The sequence below is a fragment of the Crotalus tigris genome, unplaced genomic scaffold, assembly GCF_016545835.1.
Source record: "Crotalus tigris isolate CLP2741 ecotype Arizona unplaced genomic scaffold, ASM1654583v1 scf7180000020145.1122116, whole genome shotgun sequence".
Classification (NCBI taxonomy): domain Eukaryota; kingdom Metazoa; phylum Chordata; class Lepidosauria; order Squamata; family Viperidae; genus Crotalus; species Crotalus tigris.
In genome coordinates this window covers 66,573-92,209 of record NW_024097874.1, presented here as the reverse complement: position 1 = coordinate 92,209, position 25,637 = coordinate 66,573, and the positions used below count along the sequence as shown (strand labels likewise).

The window sequence follows — 25,637 nt, the reverse complement described above, 5'->3', positions numbered from 1 at the left end:
GGTGCTTTGGAGAATACGCTGACACCCTCTTTTCTGTGTCAGCCCCTCAAATATTGAAAGACTGCTATCAGGTCACCTCTAGTCCTTCCGTGTGTTAGACTAGACCAGGGGTAGGCAACCTTGGCTTTTTTATGACTGGTGGACTTCAACTCCCAGAATTCCTGAGCCAGCAGAAGTCCACCAGTCATGGACAAGGTTCCCTACCCCTGGATTAAGACATATCCAGTTCTCGCCTATCTTTAATAGCGATGATTGCCTAATTTGCATTTAGAGATGCAATTAGCACATGCAAGCATCTTTTTTTAACCTTGATCCCTGTCTTTTATTTTTTTTTTTTTTTTTTTTGAGCTTCCCTTGCGGGAGACGGTCTTTCGCGGGGCCTCAATTTGGCATTGCCCGGCGGCGCCCCAGTGCGTCCTCCCCGCAGGGTTCCACGAAGGGATTAAACGCACAGAGCTTTTCTCTTGCGCCTAGAGAGGAGGCAGGAAACGGAAAAAAGGCGGTGGGAGAGCAGTTTCCGGCCCCTCCCGCCCCTCTTCCTGGTCTCCTGACGTTTCTTACGGCCTCGCTGCGGAGATTCCCCTCCCCGCTCAAAGGGCGCCAGGTGGGCAAGGATGCTGCGAGGGGGGGGGAATCCCCAGGGGGGAAAGGGAGGAGGGATTCCTCGGGGGAGGGAGGGAGGGAGAGCGAGGTGGGTTTCCCCCAGTTGCGCCCCCTCCCCTTCCGAGTCTCCGCCTCTCCTTGAACCGCTGAGCTGCCGCTTCTCCTCCTCCTCGGTTGCTGCTTCCGCAGCAATGGGTTTCTCTTCCCATTCCTTTTTCCTGTCCCCGGGGGACCATCGGAATCTTAGTAGGTTGTCCTTTCCCAGCCATCCGAATAGATCCAGCCCTCCAGGAGGGGAGGATTTAATTTAATTGAGAAGAATTAAGCACTGCATTAACTTTCAAAGGCATTTTCTGCCCTGCCCTGCCCTGCCCTAGCTTTTGTTTTTGGGTGGTGGTGGTGGGTGCTGATAAAGTCTGGAATGTTACTTGCAGTAATGTCTGGGTCCTGCACCAAAGCAAGCTTTGGCAGAGTAGCTTTAATATTCTTAAACAGGGACTCTGTTAAGGCAGTGGTTCTCAACCTGTGGGTCGGGACCCCATTTGGGGTCGAACGACCATTTCACGGGGGTCACCAAACAACGCAGTCCGCCATTTTTTTCCCCCTTTTCCTTAGCTGTGCTATTCCCTTTTATTCTATTGGCTTTTGAAAGCCAATAGAATTAGACTCTATTCAAGAGAGTCTATTCTATTGGTTTTCAAAAGCCAATAGGAATTGTCCAGGCTGCCTCTGCCCTGCTGAGCCCACCAAAAGTCCCATTCTGCAAACGGTGCTGCGCCAGTTGAATAGTCCTCGACTTATGACCGGTTGGGGGTCGCGGCATTAAAAAGGTTGAGAACCACTGTGTTAAGGGAAGGGGACAAAATTAAACTACCATCTTCAGTTCTGTTCTTCAAAAATGAAGAGCTGTTCCCAATTGCAGCATTATTTGTAGCTTCAAAAAACATGCAGCGCTCCTAAGTAATACAGTACTCCACTGATGTTTCTCAGCTACTGATGCCCCCCTCCCTTTGTTGGTACAAACAGGATCTGGCTGCTCTGGTCCTTCTCACCTGTCATCCCCTCCCTCCCGATTTCCTATCATGTACATACAAATTTTATTGCCCTTTCATCTTTCCCCTTTTCATCCTCCCCTCCCCCCGCTATATCTTTTGATGGCAGAATGCCTTGAAGCCCCAGCCGAGCCAGGCAGAGCTGACACTGGTGCTTTACATTTTGCTAATGTCATGGTTCCGACTAACGATCCCAACCAAATCAGAACTCCGAGGCTAGCAGTTTCCTCAAAGAATGTGTTTATTGGGTACATCATATCGGCACGTTCAAAAGTGAAACCCAACTCTGAATATTTCCCACAGGTTCAGCATAATTAAAAGTATCAAACCCCTTTCCCCCAAGTGTCACAAATCACACGGTCCAATGGAGTTAATTGGTGGGCTCTTAGTCACTCCTCCCCATCTTCCTCCGACACCTGTGGAGGTGACCTTGGTTCCCACGGTCGTTCTGTGTTATGTCTAGCAATACGTCCAATCTCATTCCCCCTTCCCCCTTCTAAAGTGTGTGGCAACTGTGTACAAAAGAAAATGGCTTCAGCCAGGTTCATTGCAGAAGTTGACAGCTGAGGCCTTAGGCATCATTTCATCAGTTAAAGCCCCACGTCTCTAAAAGTACCTTAGAAGGTTTGACTGTAATCACTTTGGGATAACTTTCAGGCTGAAAACACATGGACTTTCCACCTATATACCTCTGTATATTTGTGAGATGTGTTTGAATACTAGTAACTCAGTTTGGTGCTGGGCTGTTGGTTTGATCTCTGGCCTTGGTAATTAGGTTGCAAATGTTTCATCTTCGGGGAGACCTCTTCAGTTTGTATTGTGTTTGGTTTGTTTCGAACGTTGCTTCCGGTATTTCAGTTGACGTAGCTCTCTCTCAGTCATTGCTAGGCGGGGTCGATGTCTATGTGTCTATTCACTGATTGGTTGGTGGAGAACCAGGCCTTGAGGAATTCTCTTTCTCTCCTTGACTTTGCTTGGGTTATAATTGTAGTCCCGGATAGATTGAACTTGTGTCCTTCCGAGTCCTCATGGAAAGACATGAGGGACAATGGGTCATGTCTTTTGATAGTCATTGCAACACCACAGAAGCCAGATCAGCAGAACAGAGACACTTATACAGAATCTTTGAGAGAAATGGATATCGACAAAAATTCATCCAGAGATCTCTACACACAAATAATGCAAATGCCCAAAAGAACACAACAACTACAACAGGAGCAGCAACAACCAAATGAATCACAATTCCTTACATACAATTCCTTACATAAGGGCGAACGACTGCCATCGTGCTGCAATATTCGTAATTTCAGGACTTGCTCGTGAGCACTAGGGGGCGCTCATCACGTAACTTTGAACAAGCTTTAAGTCAGTGGTTCTCAACCTGTGGGTCGGGACCCCATTTGGGGTCGAATGACCATTTCACGGGGGTCGCCAAACAAGGCTGTCCGCCATTTTTTTCCCCTTTTCTTTGGCCATTCCCCTGGCACCCGGTGATGTATAAGTAGTTGGGGGTCACCACAACATGGGGAACTGTATTATGGGGTCGCAGCATTAGAAAAGTTGAGAACCACTGCTTTAAGTGAACACTCTTAACTCAGAGATTACCTGTATAACCCAAGCAAAGTCAAGGAGAGAAAGAGAATTCCTCGAGGCCTGGTTCTCCACCAACCAATCAGTGAACAGACACATTAACATTGACCCCGCCTACCAACAACTGAGAGTGAGAGAGCTATTTCAACTGAAATACCGGAAGCAACATTCCAAACACAATTCAAACTGCAGTGAAGATGCCCCCCCCCCCCCAAGATGAAATGTTTGCAACCTAATTACCAAGCCTGGAAATCAAACCAACAGCCCATATTTGTATGTGTGTATATTTGTATTTTTTCTCTGTACGCATATATTTACAACTGTATAATTCCCAGCACTTCCAGATATATTTGATGATAAAAGTTTGCACTGCTAAGCATTTGTGACTGACCCAAGTCAAAAAGAGAATTTCATGACTGAATGGATATTTGAACGTGGATCTCAGTAGTCTGCCATGTGTCAAATGAATCATAATTAATGCAAGAAGTTTTTCTTGTATTGTGGCATGTTTGTTTATTCATTGAAATGTGTACTTTTTTCTTTTTTTTCACATCATCTGAAGCCATTTTATACACAATTAAAGTTACATTTTTCTTTCAATCTTATAGATAAAGAGCATAGCAATAAGAGCACTGTGGACAACTGGGAATAACAAGCAGCTTTTAAAAGGAAAGCAAATCAAGCCAGAAATCAAAATATTTTCCATTTCCTTCAGAAAGCCGCAAAATTCTTCACCTTCCTCAGCAGGTGAGAGAGAAATAAGAGAAAACCAAGAAGAGATTTGAAGCTGGTAAAAGTAGAGTTCACGAAACTCAAGGTACATTACACAAAAAATCAAGGGAGATTATTTTTCATTCAGAAAAAGGGGGAAATATCTGGAAGTCAGTGGCAAGAAAAGGTCAATTAGATAGGCACGTAGAGCAGACAGTAAGGCAGGCCTCACCCTGTGAGGAAAAAAACCGGCTTGAATCAAAGCACTACTAAACAAGGGATCACCCATATTTTTGACCCCCTCAAGAATATCAGTGTTGGAAAAGCTGCATGGATGTGCCAATTGTGGGAAAAACACAAATAGTACATAATAACTGATTGTGCAATAGAAGATCCACACTGTAGGAAAGCCATTGAAATGCTAGAAATGTTGCAAAAGGTTTAGTCTGAACATCTCTCTTGTGGTTCATGGAAAGACACAGATAGGACAGATGCCCTACAAATTCCTTTGCTGTGGTAAATGCTTTAGCAACTACGGCAACTCGGTGATACATCACAGGACTCATACCAAAGAGACAGTGTGTGTGAGTGTCCAGTTTGTGGGAAAAGTTTTATTAAAAATTCCTACTTCATGAGTCACCAGAGGATTCACAAAGGGAAATTCTTTGAATGTCCTGACTGTAGGAAAAGTTTCAGTCAGAATTCCCACCTGGTGATACACCGGAGGACTCACACAGGCGAGAAACCCTTTGAATGTCCTGACTGTGGGACACGTTTCCGTCAGATTTCTAATCTGGTGACACACCAGAGGACTCACACAGGAGAGAAACCCTTTAAATGTCCCGAGTGTGGGAAAAGTTTCAGTCAGATTTCTAACCTGGTGACACACCAGAGGACTCACACAGGAGAGAAACCCTTTGAATGTCCTGATTGTGGAAAAGGTTTCAGTCACAATTCTAGCCTGGTGATACACCAGAGGATTCACACAGGAGAAAAACCCTATGAATGTCCTGAGTGTGGGAAACGTTTCGGTTATAATTCCAGCCTGACAATGCACCGGAGGACACACATAGGAGAAAAACTGTATGAATGTCCAGAGTGTTGGAGTAGTAAGAATTATAGTAAAAATTTTAGTAAGAATTCCAGCCTAGTGACATACCAGCAAACTCACACAGGAGAGAAACTGTATGATTGTACAATTTGTGGTAAAAGTTTCAGTCAGAATTTGTACCTGGTGAAAAAGCGAAGGACTTACACAGGAGAGAAATTATATGAGTGTTCAGATTGTGGGAAACGTTTCACTAGAAAATTCCAGCTCACAAGTCACCAGAGCATACATACAGGAGAAAAATCCTTCAAATGTCCTGAGTGTGGGAAAAGTTTCACTCAGAATTCCAGCTTGGTGAGACACCAGAGGACTCACATAGGAGAGAAACCGTTTGAATGTCCTGTCTGTGGGAAAAGTTTCACTCGGAATTCTGACCTGGTCATACATCAGAGGATTCACACAGGAGAGAAACCATATGAGTGTCCAGATTGTGGGAAAAATTTCAGTCGAAATTCCAACTTGGTGAAACATCAGAAGACTCACACAGGAGAGAAGCCCTTTCAGTGTCCTGATTGTGAGAAAAGTTTCAGTCAGAACTATGAACTAGTGATACACCAGAGGATTCACACAGCAGAGAAATCATATGAATGTCCAGAGTGTGGGAAAAGTTTCATTAGAAAATTCCAGCTCAAGAGTCACCAGAGAATACACACAGGAGAGAAACCATTTGAATGTCTTGATTGTGGGAAGAGTTTCAGTCAGAACTCCGGCCTGGTGAGACACCAGAGGACTCACACAGGAGAGAAATTCTTTGAATGTGCTCTTTGTGGGAAAAGTTTCAGTCAGAATTACAGCCTGGTGATACACCAGAGGACTCACACAGGAGAGAAACCATATGAGTGTCCAGATTGTGGCAAAGGTTTTAGTCACAATTCTAACCTAGTGAAGCATCAGAGGATTCACACAGGAGAGAAACCCTTTGAATGTCCTGATTGTGGGAAAAGTTTCAGTCAGAATTATGAACTAGTGATACACCAGAGGATTCACACAGGAGAGAAACCCTTTGAATGTCCTAATTGTGGGAAAAGTTTCAGTCAAAATTCCCTCCTGTTGATTCATCAGAGGACTCACACAGGAGAGAAACCATATGAATGTCCAGAGTGTAGGAAAAGTTTCAGTCAGCGTTCCAGTCTGGTGACACACCAGAGGATTCACACAGGAGAGAAACCCTTTGAATGTCCTGATTGTGGGAAAAATTTCAGGGAAAATTCCAGTCTGGTGAGACACCAGAGGAATCACAAAGGAGACAAATCCTTTGAATGGCCTGTTTCTGACAAAAGTTTCAGTTGGAATTCCAACCTGGTGATACAACAGAGGATTCAAATCGGGGGAGACCTTTCAAATATCCAAATATCTGTGGATTGATTTCATGCGAATATCATCCCTTGTTGAACATAAGGGATTCGACATGAGGCAAAGGTTAATGAATTTAACGAAGACTTGATTTTCATTTCTGATCTCCCATTGAGATATCACAAATCAGATCCAAATGTTGGGGAAAGAGGGCAGGATATGCATTCCTGGGCCTTGTGACTACATCTTGGAAGCAGCCATTATTTTCACTGTGGTTTGGATTCATCCTTGAGCCCTGGGGTGGGCTTGTGGAAGCAGCTGCTATTTTGTCATGCTTGCCTCTGGGTCAGAATGGTCACTGCTTCTTGGTCACTGTTGCATGGGAGTGGGACAGACTGATCTGTTTTGCTACCTTAACATATTGTAGATTGCGTTAAGAGATTGTGAGTGCACTGAAAATGGTGTCTGCCTCTGGGAGGTCTGCAAAAGGGCAGACCATGTATCCCTGGAGCGCATGATAAGTGGACAGGTACCACTTGCATCATTATTGTGCTGCAACTGCCAAAAAAAGCCAGTGCAGTCCTAGACTGCATCAACAGAGGAATAATGTCAAGACAAAAAGAAGACATAGAATTGCTTTACCCAGTGCTGGTGACACCACACTTAGAATACTGCATCTAGTTCTGGTCATCATGATACAAAATAGTTGTTGAGGCCCTGGAAAGGGTGGAGAGAAGAGCAACAAAGATGATAAAGGATCTGGATGCTATATCGTATAACACTCGATTGTGGGATCTATGCATATATAGGCTATCAAAGGGAATCATTAGGAAGGCCCATGATAGCTGTCTTCCAGTACTTGAAGGACTGTCACTAAGAAGAAGGGATTCACTAATTTTCAGGGCACTTGAGGGCAGGATAAGAAGTAATGGGTGGAAGCTTATTAAATGAGATCCAACATAGAAGTAAGAAATTTTCTGTCAATGAGGGCAATTAATCATTAGAATAACTTGCCTCCAGGCATTGTGGCTGCTCCATCAATGGAGGTTTTCAAGAACAAGCTGGACAACCATTTGAGTGGGATGGTATAAGGCTCCTGTCTTGAGCAGCGGGTTGGATTATGCTATATTTTCATGAATTTAGAGCCAGTTTAGAAAATAGGTGCAGAACTACTCTATGAACTTGCTTCTGGTAAAGAGGCCTTTTAAAAAAAAAAATATCCAGAAAATTAATATAAATACAAACTACAAAATATATATATGATTTTTTTTTTCAAAAATAAAACAAGGATAGACAAAATATTTTAAAAGAAAGAAAGGTTCTGTTTTATACCCAGTACTCTTGAATAGCTTCATAAATGACTTAGATCAGTGGTTCTCAACCTTTTTAATGCGCGACCCCCAACTGTTCGTAAGTCGAGGACTACTCAACCAGTTGTAAGTTGAGGACTACTCAACTGGTGCAGCACCGTTTGCAGAATGAGACTTTTGGCGGGCTCAGCAAGGCAGAGACAGCCTAGACAATTCCTATTGGCTTTTGAAAGCCAATAGAATTAGACTCTATTCAAGAGAGTCTATTCTATTGGCTTTCAAAAGCCAATAGAATAAAAGGGAGTAGCACAGCTAAGGAAAAGGGGGGAAAATGGCGGACTGCGTTTGGCGACCCCCAGGAAATGGTTGTTCAACCCCAAATGGGGTCCCGACCCAGAGGTTGAGAACCACTGACTTAGATGATGGAATAGAAGGGAAACTCATCAAATTGGCACATAACACTAAGCTGGCAGGAATATCCAACACTCCAGAAGACAAGCTCAGGATCCAAAAAGATCTTGACAGACTTGATCAGTGGGCCCTATCCAAGAAGATGAAAATTAATGTGGAGAAAAGCAAGGTTTTACACCTTAATAAGAAAAACCGAAGGTACAAGTGCAGATTAGGCAAAACCTGGCTCAAAAACAGTAACTGAGAGGGACCTTGGAGTCCTAGTGGATGACCACTTAAACATGACACAGCAGTGTGCAGCAGCAACCAAAAAAGCTAATACAATCCCAGGTTGTATAAACAGGCATAGAAGCCAAATCACATGAAATATTAGTGCAGCTTTATAAAACCTTAGTAAGGGCACACTTGGAATACTGCATCCCGTTTTGATCACCACATTACACAAAATACGTTGAGACTTTGGGAAAAGTGCAAAAAAGAGCAACTAAGATGATTAAAGGCCTGGAGACAGACAAACACATATGAAGAACGGTTGCAGGAATTGGGTATGGCCAGTCTAGAGAAAAGAAGGACTAGGGGTGACATGATAGTATCTCAGTGTTTGAGGGGCTAGCACAAAGAAGAGGGGGCCAAGTTATTTTCCAAAGCACCAGAAGGCAAGACAGGAAATGATGGAAACTAATCAAGGCGAGAAACAACCTAGAATTAAGGAGAAACTTCCGGACAGGACAATTAACAAGTGGAACAGCCTGCCTTCAGAAGTTGTAGGTCCTACATCACTGGAGGTTTTTAAGAAAAGACTGGATAACAGTCTATCTGAAATGGTAAAGGATCCCCTGCTTGAGCATGGGGTTGGACTAGTAGACCTCCAAGGTCCCTTCCAACTCTATTCTAATTGATTGATAGACATGAGCCGGTAGCGTGCTGTTATTGTCAAAAAAGCCAATACAATCTTAGGCTGTATTAACGGATAGAATCAACTCTCGTGAAGTATTATAAAGCCTTAATAAGACGCACTTGCAATATTGCATCCACTTTTGGTCACCGCCATATAGTGAGCGTAAAGTACAGAGAAGAGCAACAGGAATAATTAGGAGGCTGCAGGCTAAAACATGATGAACAGTTGCAGGAATTGGGTAGCCCCTCAGATTATGGAACATGGCTATCATATCACCCCTAGTCCTCCTTTTCTCTAGACTAGCCATACCCAAATCCTCCAACCACTCTTCATACGTTTTAATTGCAAGGCCGTTAATTATCTTAGTTGTTTTTCTCTGCCCTCATTCCAAAGTCTCATCATCTTTTTTATAATGGGGTGACCCAAACTGGATGGAGGAGTCCAGATGTGGTCTTACTAAGTTTTTATATAGTGGTACTAATACATCACATGATCTTGACTCTATCCCTCTGTTTACGCAACCAAGGATCATATTAGCTTTTTTGGTTGCTGGTGCACACTGTTGGCTTATATTTAAGTGACCGTCCACTAGGCGTGAAGATGACTGTTTAAACCTCTTGGCGCAATTGAAAGTAAGAGTTCCAAGTAAATTTGCAACTCTTTAGAGCAGAGTCCCCCAGCCTTTCCAGGTTGGTGGCCTGGAGAGGGGGGGTGGGGTGGGAAATGAAACTCATGTGAGTGTGGCCCGCAACAAGGTTTGCGCAAGTGGGGCCATGTGTGCAAGTGGGACTGCCCACATGCAGCGGCTGGCCACTCATGCAGCCCAGTGGTGATTAGGCCACGGCCCAGTAGTGGGTCAGGGCCCACAGATTGGGGACTCCTACTTTATGGGACATTTTGGAACTTTTCTGCACGGACAAAGTTAAAAATACTTTGAGAAATATAACTTCATATTTATTTGATAGATATTCTAGAGAAGAAAAAGTGTTTATGAGAATAAAGTGGCGGAAGTGACTTAAATTTAATGAGGTAATTGAAGTTACTTGGATTTTTATTGGCCTGATAACATGTAATAGAGAGATAGCTTTAATAGTTTTGTGTTTATAAAGTGGGTTTGAAAATGGTTTTTTCCCTTCATATATAATGCTTGAGTCATTTTTAAGCTTGTAAAATATAACTGAAAGCGAACTTTATAGTATGTATATTAAAAGACATTTAAAAAAAGATGTACTAGAACTGACCGATTTTAGAAATGTTTTTAAAGAAAAGTTTCAATGTGTATAAAAAGTATTTCTTTCCCCTTTAAGGTTAAAAAAAAATCTGAAAGAATAGAGAGAATTTTGTTCATAGAAATGATGATAGTATATCAAGATTAATAACTGTAAGCAGAATATTTATTATTTCCCACAGCCAGGAAAAAAAGTAGAGATGCTTTGATTGATTCCTTTATCTGAAGAAGAGAATATATCTAATTTTGTTTTTATTTGGAAATCATTTCTGGATTTTGTGCTTGTGATGGGGAAAAAATGAAACTTTGCTTTTGCTGATTAGATCAGTTAGTTAAGAAATAACTAATATAAGCGACTGTGCAAAAGTGAAGTTGAAATTGTAACCTTATAATCAATTATGCTAAAAAGAGTCAGATGTCAGCGTTTCCCCCCCTCTACCCCACATTTTTTCTTCTTCCTGTCAAGTTCGGAAGTCTCTAGAGCAGTGGTTCTCAACCTGTGGATTGGGACCCCATTTGGGGTCGAACGACCATTTCACGGGGGTCACCAAACAAGGCTGTCCGCCATTTTTTCCCCTTTTCCTTAGCTGTGCTACTCCCTTTTATTCTATTGGCTTTCGAAAGCCAATAGGAATTGTCCAGGCTATCTCTGCCCTGCTGAGCCCGCCAAAAGTCCCATTCTGCAAACGGTGCTGCACCAGTTGAGTAGTCCTTGACTTACGACCGGTTGAGTAGTCCTCGACTTACGACTGGTTGGGGGTCGCGGCATTAAAAAGGTTGAGAACCACTGCTCTAGAGAAGAGAAGGACTAGGGGTGGCATGATAGTATTCCAGTATTTGAGGGGCTAGCACAAAGAAGAGCGGGCCAAGTTATTTTCCAAAGCACCAGAAGGCAAGACAAGAAATGATGGAAACCAATCAAGGCGAGAAACATCCTGGAATTAAGGAGAAACTTCCGAACAGGACAATTGGAACAGCTTTGCCTTTAGGGGTTGTAGGTGCTTCATCACTGGAGGTTTTTAAAAAAGACTGGATAACATTCTATCTGAAATGATATAGGGCAGTGTTGGCAAACCTATGGCATGGGTGCCAGAGGCGGCATTCGGAGCCCTCTCTGTGGGCACATGTGCCATTGCCCCAGCCTCACCTCCCCCCATGACCCCCTCCTCTCCAGCAGCCCCCCTGAAGGAGAGTTGCCCCTGAGCATGGCCCATGCGGAGCAGTGCAGCCAAGGACATGGCAGCCAGGCAGCGTAGACAAGACTCTGCCCTCACACCCCATCGTGCATAGTTGATGCTGCAGGGCGCGGGCAGAGGGCGTGACCACCATAGTGCTGCTGGTCTGCCTGGCCGATCTGCGGTGGGCCCTGGAGGCGGTGAGTGGCCTTGCGGGCAGGCAGGGCAGGAGATGGGGGGGGGCAGAGCAGGGGTGGGGCCAGTTTTTGGGCACTCAGTCTCTAAAAGGTTCACCATCACTGGTATAGGGTCCCCTGCTTGAGCATGGGGTTGGTTGGTTGCTGATTAGATAGGTTAGTTAAGAAATAACTAGTATAAGCGACTGTACAAGTAAAGGTGAAGTTTTAACCTTATTCTATTATGCTAAAAAGAGTCAGATGTCAACATTTCTACCCTCTCTACCCCACATTTTTTCTTCTCTCAAGTTCGGGAAAAAAAACCTACATGCCTTTTCAGCTTTCTTTCTTTCTTTCTTTCTTTCTTTCTTTCTTTCTTTCTTTCTTTCTTTCTTTCCTTCCTTCCTTCCTTCCTTCCTTCCTTCCTTCCTTCCTTCCTTTCTTTTTTCTTTCTTTCCTTCCTTCCTTCCTTCCTTTCTTTCTTTCTTTTTTTCTTTCTTTCTTTTTCTTGCCAACAGAGACAGGAGGGGGAGAATGGAACGTAGGTTGTATCTGCAGCTGTAGAGATTGTTTTGGAAACTGAAGGTTCTTTCTCATAATAATTGTCTGATGCTTAATTGGGTAACGTGACCTGCAATGGGGGGGGGGGAATTGCTATGCTTTGATTATACTGCTTTCGCACCAATTTACTCAGAGTTCATTACTGCCCATATGCATTTCCCAATAAAGTCTGGCATTAGAAATTGCAATGTCTCAGGGGGGTTTGCTTTGTTGGGATCATCAGCCAGAGTTGTGACACTTCCCTTTTTCCTTCCCTAGTTTCCCACTATTTTATTTTTCTTGTATTTTATATTTTGAATAATAAAAATGTTAATACAAAAAACCCAATCCTGTTATTAACTGAGCCCTGCAGTGATTCACTTCACATCTGTGGCAAGAAAGGATATAAAATGGAACAACCGGTTGCACATTTATGATGGTTCCAGCATCCCACACTCAAGATCCTCAAGAAAAACCAAATGCGCAGGTATAGCATAGGTGGTATCTTGCTCAATAGTAGCAACTGTGAGAGGGACCTCAGAGTCCTAGAGGACAATCACTTAAATATGAGCCAGCAGTGAGCTGCAGCTGTCAAAAAAGCCAACACAGTGCTAGGCTGCATTAACAGAGGGATAGAATCAAGATCACGTGATGTGTTAGTGCCACTCTACAATGCCTTGGTAATTGTAAATACTGCACCCAGTTTTGGTCACCACGATGTAAAAAAAATGTTGAGCTCTAGAAAGAGTACAGAGAAGAGCAACAAAGATGATTAGGGGACTGGAGGCTAAAACATAAGGAACAGTTGCTGGAATTGGGTATGTCTAGTTTAATGAAGAGAAGGACGAGGGGGGACATGATAGCAGTATTCCAATATCTCAGGGGCTGCCACAAAGAAGAGGGAGTCAAGCTATTCTCCAAAGCGCCTGAAGGCAGGACAAGAAGCAACGGATGGAAACTGATCAGGGAGAGAAGCAACCTAGAACTAAGGATAAATTCCTGACAGAACAATTAACCAGTGGAACAACCTGCCTCCAGAAGCAGTGAATGTTCCAACACTGGACGTTTTTAAGAAGAGACTGGACAGCCATTTGTCTGAAATGGTATAGGGTTTCCTACCTGAGTAGAGGGTTGGACTAGATTACCTCCAAGGTGCCTTCCAACTTTATTATTATTATTTGTGACTTTCCCACTAGTTGGGGGGGGAGGTACAATACAATCAGACTTGCAAGTTTTTCATTACCTTCAATCTCAATTGAAAAAAAAATTTGTTAGAGCAGACATGTCTGGGGCTCAGCCCCCGTCGTCCAATCTTGTCCTCCAGTGAACCTGCTGCCCGTCCCCCCAGCCCCCATGATCCTGGTGAATGGTAAGGGCAGGGAGACCCCATCCCCAACAGGCAGCTGGGGCTCCCTTCCCTATTCCGCTGCACCATGTGCCCCACAGCCAGGCCAACCCCGCCCTGTCACCTGTCTCACCTTGCCTCGCGGCCCCATCCAACAGGAGCCCTGCCGCCCCTCAGTCTACCCCCAGCCCGGGCAAGGAGAGTGAGCACAGAAGCAGCATCCTTAAGTAGGAATGCGTGGCTGGGCATCCTATTTATTTATTTATGAGACTTATATACCGCTTTAAGTGCAAGCACTCTCTAAGCGGTGTACACCAGTAAGCAATGTATATATATATTTACATTGCCCCCAACAATCTGGGTCCTCATTTTACCTACCCCGGAAGGATGGAAGGCTGAGTCAACCTTTAGCCGGTGAGATTTGAACCGCTGACCTGCTGAACACAGTCAGCTAAAGTGGCCTGCAGTACTGCACTCTAACTGCTGCGCCACCTCGGCTCCTCCTATTGGGGAAGCGGGGCCAAGCCATTGGGTCCCAGCTCCCCAGGAGCTTAAAGTCCGGTCCGGTATGGGCGCCTACCACCCAGAGCACTAGGTAGCCAGGCCCAAGAAGGTCAGCAAGGCTCCTCAAGTGGATTAGGCCCTAGTGCCAGCACTGGTCCTGGCCCCCCTGCTGGAGACACCTCGATCCCCACCCCACACAGGGCCCCCCTGACATGAGCTGGCCATGCCTACCAAGTCTGCCATGATCACCTGGCCACTCCCACATCAGCCCCCCTCCCCAGGGCAACCACAATGCTAATGTGGCCCTCAATGAAATTTAGTTTGACATCCCTGGTACCAGCACTGGTCCTACCCACCCCCTCTGCTGGAGACCCCAGGATTCCCCCACCCCATACAGGAAGGCCCCTGACATGAGCTGGCCATGCCTACTAAGTCGGCCACACCCACCCCAGCCATGCCCACCCCTGAGGGCAACCACAATGCCCTCAATAAACTCGAGTTAGAGTCTTCCTGTGTTGCTGATTTCTTGGTCTGGTCTATCAAGTGGGGTTGAGTCTGAGCGACCTTTCATGGCTGAAGAGAGGCTGGAACCTGGGTGTCCCCACTTGTAGCCCAGCAACAGCATCTTTGCCCCTGCAGCACCCCAGCTCTCTAATAGGAAAGCTATCCAGAGAGACTTCCTACAGCACATTGGTCACCTCCCCATCAACTGCAGGAAGAAGCCTGAAGGGTGGTGATGAATGAAGGAGGGTAGTCCTCACTTAGTGACCACAATTGTGACTGGCAGTTCTGTTGCTAAGATTCATGACTGCTAAGTGAAAAAAAATCACCTGATTGCAAACAGACTTTTGACCTCATTTGGCCGCATTAAATGAATCACTGTAGACATTAAGGGAGACATCACCTGACTGCTACTGGTGAGTTTATTTCTATCTTCTCCATGAATTTTGCTTGCCTTCAGCTGGTTGGGAAGCATGCTAATGAACAACTTGCCTCCAGAAATCATAGGCGCTCCATCACTGGAGATTTTTAAGAAGAGGCTAGACAGTCACTTGTCTGAGATGGCATAGGTCCTCCTGCTTGAGCAGGGGGCTGGACTAGAAGACCTCCAAGGTCCCTTCCAGCTCTATTCTATTCGAATATCATATGATTGTCTTAGGACAATTTGATGGTTTAAAATGCAAGGATTGTTCGCAAAGCTGGTTTTTTTTTTTATATCATCATAATCTTGAATGGTTACTAAACGAGGCAAATGGTAAGAAGGGAGGACTATCTGCATTACATCCAGAAAAAAAGCCATCTCCCATCTGGATGTCATTTGCTGGAAGCATCACAGGGAGGAAATAATTGTTGTCGTACTCAGCTGGTGTCCAAGCAGGAGACCCTATTTCAGTGATGGCAAACCTTTTAGAGACCGAGTGCCCAAAATCCACCCCCGCCCCATCTCCCTGCCCCTCCCTGCCCCTGCCTGCTCCACCCCTGTTCTACGTTCTACCTGCCCGCAGGGCCACCCACTGCGTACATGGCCCACCACAGCAAATTGCCCAGGTAGCCCAGCAGCGCCATGGCGGCCACGCCCTCTGCCCACATCCCACAGCATCATCTGCACGTGACAGGGCACAAGGGCAGAGTCTTCTCCCCACTACCCGGCTGCCATGTCCTTGGCTGCGCTGCTCTACACAGGCTGCGCTCGGGGGTGACTCTCCTCCATGGGGCTGCTGCTGAGGAGGGGGCCGTGGGGGGAGTGGAGCTGGGGTGACAGCACGGGTGCCCACAGAGAGGGCTCTGAGTGCCACCTCTGGCACGTGTGCCATAGATTCGCCACCACTGCCCTATTTGATTCCGGACAAATGGCTGTCCAGTGTCCTCTTAAAAATCTCCATTGATGGAGCACTCACATCAGGTTGGATCTGTTTTGAATCAGTTCTCCTTCTCTTACTTCTTGTCCTGCTATCAGGCACTTTGGAGATGGACAAATGAATGTTTGAGGCCTTCGGGGAAACATGGTGGATCATCCGTCCCGCTTTGGGGCTGTATTCCCGCCAGTGGTATTGGTGATATTGATGGAATCATGAATGCTGAAAAGTACAGAGAGGTTTTAATTCATCATGCCATTCCTTCTGGAAAGTGCCTGGTTGGGAATGGGAAGGGAATGGGTTCCTTTCTTGTGAATAATCAAACACAAAGCTCCTTTTAATGCAGTGGTTCTCAACCTTTTTAATGCCATGACCCCCAACCGGTCGTAAGTCGAGGACTACTCAACCGGTCGTAAGTCGAGGACTACTCAACTGGTGCAGCACCGTTTGCAGAATGGGACTTTTGGTGGACTCAGCAGGGCAGAGACAGCCTGGACAATTCCTATTGGCTTTTGAAAGCCAATAGAATTAGACTCTATTCAAGAGAGTCTATTCTATTGGCTTTCAAAAGCCAATAGAATAAAAGGGAGTAGCACAGCTAAGGAAAAGGGGGGGGCGGGAATGGCGGACTGCGTTGTTTGGCAACCCACGTGAAATGGTCATTTGACCCCAAATGGGGTCCCGACCCACAGGTTGAGAACCACTGTTTTAATGTAAAAGGGGCATTCCACTTTTCCTCTTGATTTTTTTCCCTTTAAAGCCATGTTTTGTAGCAGTAGGAATTCCAAAATTACCCACAAGCTGTCAACAGAAATCCTGAGGGCAGGGTGCTTCTCCCAAAGCTTGTTTTTGTGAGACTACAAACAGTAGGGTGCTTCAGTTGGAGTCAATTAGCAACCAAACAGAGGTGCCAACAGATACAGAGATAAAAATAAGTAACAGCTGCTTGAAACTTTCTTCAGCATTAAACAGTTACAAATGCCAATCAAACAGTAAGGAAACAATATATCTGGTGGCCTCCCCTTGATTTTCAAGATCCTGGTCCATTTAAAATCTCTGAAAATTGACTGCAAATGCTGGTAGCAGTTAGCAAAGGAGATTGCATGAAATTCCCTCAATTAGGTTGGCATTGTGATCAAAGCATTTTTGTGGCATCCGATGGCTCCTGTGATTCATTGCATTTTATCCTTGGAGAACATGTAAGGGGGAATCAAGTGGTTTACTGGGTGCAGTTTCATCTTAGATATGAAAAGCCTTAAAATAGGGTCTCAAGGTAATAATTTGGAAGCTAACAAGCTTGTATAATCTGAGATGTATGATGTAATGATGGGAATGACTCAGCAGGGTCTATGCCCCTTTAAGAGCCTTTTTATAAAAGGGAAGGCTCTGCTGCTGTGTTCTCTCTCTTCCGTTTTCCTGCTGTAACTACTATCTGTTGGATCTGGCAGTATTAACATGTGTATGTATATTGTTCCTGGTGTATGATATTGTAGGTAGTGTAAGATAAACCACTATTTAATATAGACTACTGTTTATTGTATTTACTCATGGGTTATCTCAGTGCAATAAGATTGTGCATGCTCTGACATAGGAGAAGGCAGGAAACGGATCTTCCTACTCAGAACAAGGGATTCTCCATATATTTGGGAGGGGAGCCGCGTGAGTGGGGGGGGGGACACAAAACCGTAGGACTGAAAAGTGATTAGCCCTTTTGCAGATTAAGAGTCAATTGTACATTTTAATGCAATTTGTTATTCAGAAAGGATGCAACCATGCCCCTCTTGACATACTGCATAAGGTTAGCTATTGTAGTCAGCAAATCGCAGCGTCTAACGCCGGGGTGAAGGATGGTGGGTACTGTGTAGTCCAACGGCATCTGCTGGACTTTCTCGCCCATCTTCAATCGAGATGAATTAATAATTTGCATTTAGAGGTGCCGACTAGCGCATGTAACTATCTTTTTTTAACAAGGGGTGACGGTCTTTTGCGGGGGCCCCAGCTGGAGGAGTTTGGCTTTGCTCAGCGGCGCCCCAGGCGCCAGCTCCTCGCAGCAGCTTCCGCGAAGGGGTTAAACGCAGAGAGCTTTTCTCTGGCGCCTAGAGAGGACGCAGGAAAGGAGGGGAAAGGGGTCTGGGAATCAGTTTTCGGCCCCTCCCGCCCCCTTTCCTGATTTCCGGACGTCTCTTACAGCAACGCTGCGGAGATTCCCCTCGCGGGGAGGGGCGCTCAAGGGGCGCCAGGTGGGCAAGGACGCTGCGAGCGGGGGGGGGGACGCTGCGAGGAGGAGGAGGGGAATCCCCAGGGGGAGAAAGGGAGGAAGGATTCCTCGGGGGAGGGAGGGAGAGCGAGGTGGGTTTCCCCCAGTTGCGCCCCCTCCCCTTCCGAGTCTCCGCCTCTCCTTGCGAGATTTTCTTCTCCGTGGGAACCTCTGAGCTGCCGCTTCTCCTCCTCCTCGGTTGCTGCTTCCGCGAACAGCTCTCCGATCCCCTTCAAATCCTTCCCCTAATCTCCCCTCCTGCCCCGCAGCCCAACCTCTTGGTGCAGCCCGGCTCCCAGCGTGGTGCCTGCTGGTGTTTCCCGGAAGGTTGGGCACCGCCGTTCCCACGTTCCCCTGTGGCTGCTGGGGAGGATCAGCCTCCCAGTGCCTGGAGGGGAGGAAGGGGAAGAGGACGGGGGAGCTCTGGGCTCCGAGGGAGCGTGGCTGGAGGCGAGGGCGGGAACCCTGCTAGGAGGGGGCCAGGGGCGTCTGGAAGGCGGGCGAGGGAGACCCGAGAGGCGTCCAGGTGGGCTTGGCCAATGGGCAGCCCTGTCCAGGTGGGCTTCCTTTGGGATGGAGCACCTGAATCTGCCTCTTACATGCCCAGATTCCCTCTCTGGTTACTGCTGCATCCCTGTTTCTCTCTGCCCATGTCAGGGAACAAACCTCTGTGGAGGTTTTCAATATTAATTTTAATTCTTTTATGGGCTGTATAATCTACACTGAAAAAGAAGCTTTCCACTGTTCTTTACATACAAACAGTTTTCCAAAGAAATCAAGGGGGTTCAGTGAGATTTTTAGAAAGAGAAAAGAATTTCAGGTCATGGGACAGGCCTAGGAGCTCTAATAACTGCCTGCAGAGCGTTTTGGGGAAGAGAGACTGGTGTGCATAAGAGGCAGGTTGGTTGAGCTCCAGAGAGACTTCAGTTGTTGGAATAAAATGCCACGTGGGTCGTTTCTTGTTTATATTCTATAGCAGGGCTGTTCAACCTTTTCACAGATTCTACCACTTTTAGGACATGACAATATTCGAGTACCTGCAGTGCTTAGCAAGGTGTCAAAAACTTGATGACGGGGGGGGGAAGGGCCGGGATTTGGGGTTTTACTGGTTAGGTTCATTTGTTGTTATAGAAATGGCTAGTTCAGTGGTGGCGAACCTATGGCACGGGTGCCAGAGGCGGTACTCAGAGCCCTCTCTGTGGGCACACGCACCATCGCCCCAGCCCTGCCTCCACCTGCATCCCCCTCAACAGCAGCCCCCCCAGAGAAGAGTCACCCCCAAGTGCGGTCTGTGCAGAGCAGCATAGCCAAGGACATGGCAGCTGGGCAGTGGGGACAAGACTCTGTCCTCAAGCCCCATCACGTGCAGTTGATGCTGTGGGGTGCGGGCAGAAGTCGTGGCTGCTATGGCGCTGCTGGGCCACCTGGGCCATCTGGCGGGCTATGAAGGCGTTGAGTGGCCCTGCAGGGGGGCGGGGGGCGGAGCGAGGCAGGTGGGACAGGGGGCAGAGTGGGGCAAGCGGGGGCAGTTTTTGGGCACTCGGTCTCTAAAAGTTTCGCCATCACTGGGCTAGTTTATACTGTTGTGAAAAGTCCAAAGTTGAGGTTCGATGTTAATGCTTCATTCTGCTGCAACAGAGGAAGTCGGAAGTCAGTGCTTTTTCTTTCCCTTTGTGCCCCTCACTTTTTTTCCCTTCTTCCTCCCTGTTGTGTCCTACTATTTGCTTTTGTATTTTTGTATTTTATTCCATAATCTAATAAAATGTTACAAACTGTAAAAAAAAAAAGGGGGGGAAGTACTGGTTTGAATTTCTTTGGTGGCGGTCCTTTTGCTCTCAGGCCACACGGAGGACCCCCGGTGGTGGAGGTTGCCCAGAGCCCTGGGCAGTGGAAGGCAAGCACCCAGCTCAGCCTAGTTTTCCCCAAGGGGGTGCCTGGCTGGGCTTACCTCCTCCTTGAGGCTGCTGCCGCTTGGCTCACTCTCCTTGGCCAAGTTGCTCATGGTGTGTGCCCATTCACTCTCTGTGCGAGGAGACCAAAGCATCCTCAGCAATAGGATGGGAGACCACCAGGAGAGTCAGGAGAAGGGGACAAGGGGATGGCAAAAGGGCAGCAGGGCTAGTGCTAAGGCAGAACTTCCCTCGGACCCTCCCTCTCTCTCATTATAATCTTCCTTCCTTCCTTCCTTCCTTCCTTCCTTCCTTCCTTCCTTCCTTCCTTCCTTCCTTCCTTCTTTTTCCTTCCCTCTTCATTCTTCTTTCCTTTTTCTTCCTTCCCCTCTTTCCTTCTTTTTTCTTTGTCTTTCCCTTTCTCCCTTCCTGTCCCTTCTTGGATGCTCAGATGCAAAAGGGGAAACATTTCTCGATGCCTCCTTGCCTTGTGATCAAATGCCACTTTTGCTAATAATAAAAGATTGAGAACAAAACCAAGCTCAGTTTATCCCGTGCTTGCATTTAGTGGGGGGGTCCACAGACAGCTGTACAGCAAAACTACAGCCAAAATGGTGGCTGTGATAGTTGATCAGAGCTCCTCCGTTTTTTATGGGCAACAGCTTTAGCGTTTAGGAACAGAGGTAGCTTAGTTGCTTTTCTATGAATATATAATCCTTCAAAGAGCTCTCCTGCAGGAACCCTGCCTTGGTCTAATTCAGACTGGAAATAGAGCAAAGGAAAATATTTTCCCCACGCTGCTTTGTCCTATTTTCGCTACTGGAAATGGCTGTTAGCAACACATGAGGAGGGGATACTTTCCTAAGAGCTCACAATTCAAGAATTCCAGTGTTAATTTGAATTGTCAACCAAGTTCTGCCTGTGACAAAAAAGAATACAAAATTGCTTTCTCCTTTGAACTGGGGCATTTCCAACCAAGTTGCCTCTCCTCTCCTCCCTCCCTCCTTCCTCCCCTGCTTTTTTTAAAAAAAAAAAACTGCCAGAGGCTCCGTCAGAGGTGGCACCAGGCAGGCAGGGGTGGACAGAGGCTTCACATTTTGACCTCTCCCCCGTCACCTCTGCATGGCTCTCAGTTCACCTCTCCCAGATCTACGCACATGCTTGTGTGTGTGGGCGGGGGAGGGTCTCATCCCTTGCAGCCCCACGCTTTAACAGAGACCTTCTGCAATGGCAGGCTGCAAACTAATGAAAGCTGCTTTTTTGGGAGTACTTGTTTCTTTTTCTCAATGTGCTGCCAATCACATCGCACCTTACCCCCCTCAGCTCCCACCCCCAGCCCAGTGGAAAGCTGCAAGAAGCTCCCATCTCAGCTTCTCTTATCTCTCCTGTTCTTTTCTTCCCCAATGTCACAGCATGAGGCTGCAAGGGGTGAAACACACACACAAGCATACACACACACACACACATGCACCAGCCTGGGAGAGGCAAGCTGAGAGGCATGCAGAGGCACCAACTGGGGAAGGGGTCAAAATATGAAGCCTCCTGCCCAGAACCTCTGGCAGCTAAAAAAAACCTGAGAAGCACTCAGAAGGCAGTCCCTTTCCCAGCTCGCTCCTTCCTTCCCTCCCTTCCCTCCCTCCCTCCCTCCCTCCCTCCCTCCCTCCCTTCCTTCCTTCCTTCCTTCCTTCCTTCCTTCCTTCCTTCGTCCCCTGTTTCTCTTTCCTTCCTCAGCCATGCTGCCGCTGATGCCACTATCCCACGCAGGCAGGGGCAGTCTCAGTGAAAGGGAAGCCTGGTGACTGCAAGGCTAGGTCAGCGAGCAGCCATGGCACTGATCTACTGGTGGGGGTCATCAAAGCCGGAACACACTCAGCCTTAGATTCATGGGGCAGCCCTGGAGCCAGCGAGGGCCCCCCCCGCTGCCTGTGCCCCACCCCCTGGGGGTGCACAGAGAAGGCGGCAAACATAGGAGCGCTGGCGTCCTGGGGGAAAAGGAAGTGCTTCTCTTGCCTTTTTTCTTTCTCAGTGGTCAACAGGGTACCAGGCGCTCTCTGCTTCCTCTTCGCATGTCCAGGGGGAGGGGTGGGGACAGCTGCTTGCTGGCCCTTTCCCGCTAAAACCTCCTTTTATATCCTCTCCTCTCTCCCCCCTCCCCCCTCCCCCTCCTTTTCTCTTTAGGGCACCTCCATCTTCCGGAAGCGTTGATCAGCTGGAGCCCGGCGCTAATCCTGGGGCCTCTGCCAAACCCCGACAGCCCTGCAGCTATAGCTGTCTCTCCCTCAGGCTTGTGTGGCGCTGCAGCCGCTTCAGCTCATTCCTTTCTCCTCCACTGCCACTTCTCTAGGACGGTCGTGTGCCACCTGCCAGGTGCTAAAGTACCACTGGTGGTACACGTACCACCCGTTGAATAGCCCTGCCTTAGGAAAGAAAAGCCTTCGACTCCATTTGATTAAAGCAAAGGGTTCTTTTACTAAGAGTGTTGGTTGCCGTAAATTCAAGCCAGCTCTGAAATCACCACCCTCGCTGGATGCAAAACGGGTAGGTTTGCCCCCAGCCCATCTTTCCCCACATGACCAGTCCATTTCCAGCCAACTGGAGCTCACCAAGATGTTTTGAGAACTCTGAGATGTTTGTGGGTAATACACATATTTCTCAGGGAGCCTGGCCATGGGATGCTGGTACAAACAGGATCTGGCTGCTCTGATCCCTCTCACCTGACATTCCCCCCTTCCTGATTTCCTGTCACACATACACAAAGATTTATTGCCCTTTCATCTTTCTCCCTTTCATCCTCCCTCCCCATTCTTTTGATGGCAGAATGCCTGTGAGGCTGCAGCTGAGGCAGGCAGAGCGGACACTGGTGCTTTAAATCTTGCAGAGGCTTTAGGCATCATTTTATCAGTTAAAGCTTCCATGTCGCTGAAATTGCCTCAAAAGGTTTGGCTGTAACCCTTTTGGGATAATTTTCAGGATGAAAACACATGGACATTCCACATATATACATTTGTATGTGTCCAAATTTCTTTTTCTGACAAAGAGTTAAAGAATTAAATTGGGAGACTAAGATGGCCATTTTGAGCTCATTCTGCTCTCTTCAGTTAGCCATATCCTTTTATGTGTGTATATTTGTATTTCTCTCTTTATGCCTATATCAACAACTGTATAATCTATTCCCAGCACTTCCAGATATATTTGCGGATAACCCTTTGCACTGTTAAGAATTTGTGATTGACCAAAGTCAAAAAAAGAATTTCATGACAGAATGGATATTTGAACTTGGATCTCGGTAGTCTTCCATGTCTCAAATGAATCATAATTAATATAAGAGATTATTCTTGTATTGTGGCAGGTCTACTTATTCATTGTAAGATATACCTTTTTCTTTTTTTTCCCACATTTTCTGCAACATTTTATAAACAACTAAAGTTACACTTTTCTTTGAATCTTATAGACAAAGAAGATGGCAATAAGAGCATTCTGGACAACTGAGAATAACAAGCAACATTGAAAAGGAAAACAAATCAATATTTTCAATTTCCTTCAGAAAGCACACAATTTTTCACCTTCCTCAGCAGGTGAGAAAGAAACAAGAGAAAATAAAGAAGAGATGTCATGCTGGAAAAAGTAGACTTTATGAAACTCAAGGATACATTACATGAAAAATCAAGGGAGATTATTTTTCATTCAGAAAAAGAGGGAAATATCTAGAAGTCAGTGGCAAGAAAAGGTCAATTAGACAGGCACATAGAGCAGAGAATAAGGCAGGCCTCGCCCTGTGAGGAAAAAAAACAGCTTGAATCAAAGCACTAGTAAACAAGGGATCATCCATATTTTTTACCCCCTCCAGTTTGTAGGGAAAATGTCAGTTACCTTTCCAGTCTGGTAATACACCAGAGGATTCACACAGGAGAGAAACCATTTAAATGTCCCGAGTGTGGTAAACGTTTCAATCATAATTCCTACAAAAGGACTCACATAGGAAATAAATCATCTCAGTGTCCAGATTGTGGGAAAAGATTCATTAGAAAATTCCAGCTCATGAGTCACCAGAGAATAGAGACAGGAGAGAAACCATTTGAATGTCTTGATTGTGGGAAGAGTTTCAGTCAGAATTCCGACTTGGTGAGACACCAGAGGACTCACACAGGAGAGAAACCCTTTGAATGTGCTCTCTGTGGGAAAAGTTTCAGTGAGAATTTCAGCCTGGTGATACACCACAGGACTCACACAGGAGAGAAACCGTATGAGTGTTCAGATTGTGGCAAAAATTTCAGTCACAATTCCAACCTTGTGAAACATCAGAAGACTCACACAGGAGAGAAACCCTTTGAATGTTCTGAGTGTGGGAGAAGTTTCAGTCAGAATTATGAACTAGTGATACACCAGAGGATTCACACAGGAGAGAAACCATATGAGTGTCTGGTTTGTGGGAAAAGTTTCAGTTACCGTTCCAGTCTGGTAATACACCAGAGGATTCACACAGGAGAGAAACCCTTTAAATGTCCCGAGTGTGGGAAATGTTTCATTCGGCTTTGTCACTTGGAGACACACCAGAGGATTCACACAGGAGAGAAACCGTTTAAATGTCCTGAGTGTGGGAAAAATTTCAGTCAGATTTCTAACCTGGTGTCACACCAGAGGACTCACACAGGAGAGAAACCCTTTGAATGTCCTGATTGTGGGAAAGATTTCAGTCACAATTCCAGCCTGATGATACACCAGAGGACTCATACAGGAGAGAAACCCTTTGAATGTCCTGATTGTGGGAAAGATTTCAGTCACAATTCCAGCCTGGTGAAACACCAGAGGACTCACACAGGAGAGAAACCCTATGAATGTCCTGAGTGTGGGAAAAGTTTTAGTTATAATTCCAGCCTGGTAACGCACCAGAGGATTCACACAGGAGAAAAACTATGAGTTCCCAGACTATTAGAATAGTTTTTGTAAGAATTCCAGCCTGGTGACACACCAGAGAACTCACACAGGAGAGAGACTGTATGGTTGTCTGATTTATGGTAAACGTTTCAGTCAGAATTCCTACTTGGTGAAACACCAAAGGACTCATAGGAAAGAAATCATATGTCCAGATTGTGGGAAAAGATTCATTAGAAAATTCCAGCTCATGAGTCACCAGAGAATACACACAGGAGATAAACCACTTGAATATCTTGATTGTGGGAAAAATTTCAAGGAAAATTCTTACCTGGTGAACTACCAGAGGACACACATGGAAGGAAAACTGTATGAGTGTCCAGATTGTGATAAATTTCAGTCGGAATTTCAGTCTTGTTATATATATACCAGAGGACTCCCACAGGAAAGAAACCGTTTAAATGTTGTTTTTTTGGGAAAAGTTTCAGTCATACTTAACAACCCATTGATGCCTCAGAGGATTCACATGGGGGGAGACTTGTCAAATATCCAATCTGTGGAATGTACTTCCAGCGTAAATCACCCCTTACTGAACACAAGGAATTTGACATGGGGCAAAAAAGTTAATGAATTTAAAGAAGGTTTGTTTTTAATTTCTGATCTTGCATTGAGAGTGTTGGTGAGAAATTAACTATTTAAATTCTGGCCTGATGCTTTTTGGTCAACACATCACAGGTTTAGACCAGTTGGTGGAGAGAAAAAAGTGGAAATTGTTAGTTTAATAAAGGCTAATTTCTTATTTCTGGTTATCAGCAGAAA

The 25,637-nt window shown here is 46.0% G+C and overlaps 1 protein-coding gene and 1 pseudogene across 1 annotated transcript in view; both read left to right on the top strand.

Annotated features, from left to right (window-relative positions):
- Positions 1 to 7,820, top strand: part of LOC120318248 (zinc finger protein 271-like) — a 32,486-nt gene extending 24,666 nt beyond the window's left edge. Inside the window, exon 3 of the mRNA XM_039365671.1 lies at positions 4,486 to 7,820. Within this exon, the coding sequence (XP_039221605.1) occupies positions 4,486 to 6,429 (1,944 nt within the window). The 3' untranslated portion in view covers positions 6,430 to 7,820. The remainder of the gene's footprint in view (positions 1 to 4,485) is intronic.
- LOC120318228 lies at positions 515 to 25,637 on the top strand (annotated as a pseudogene).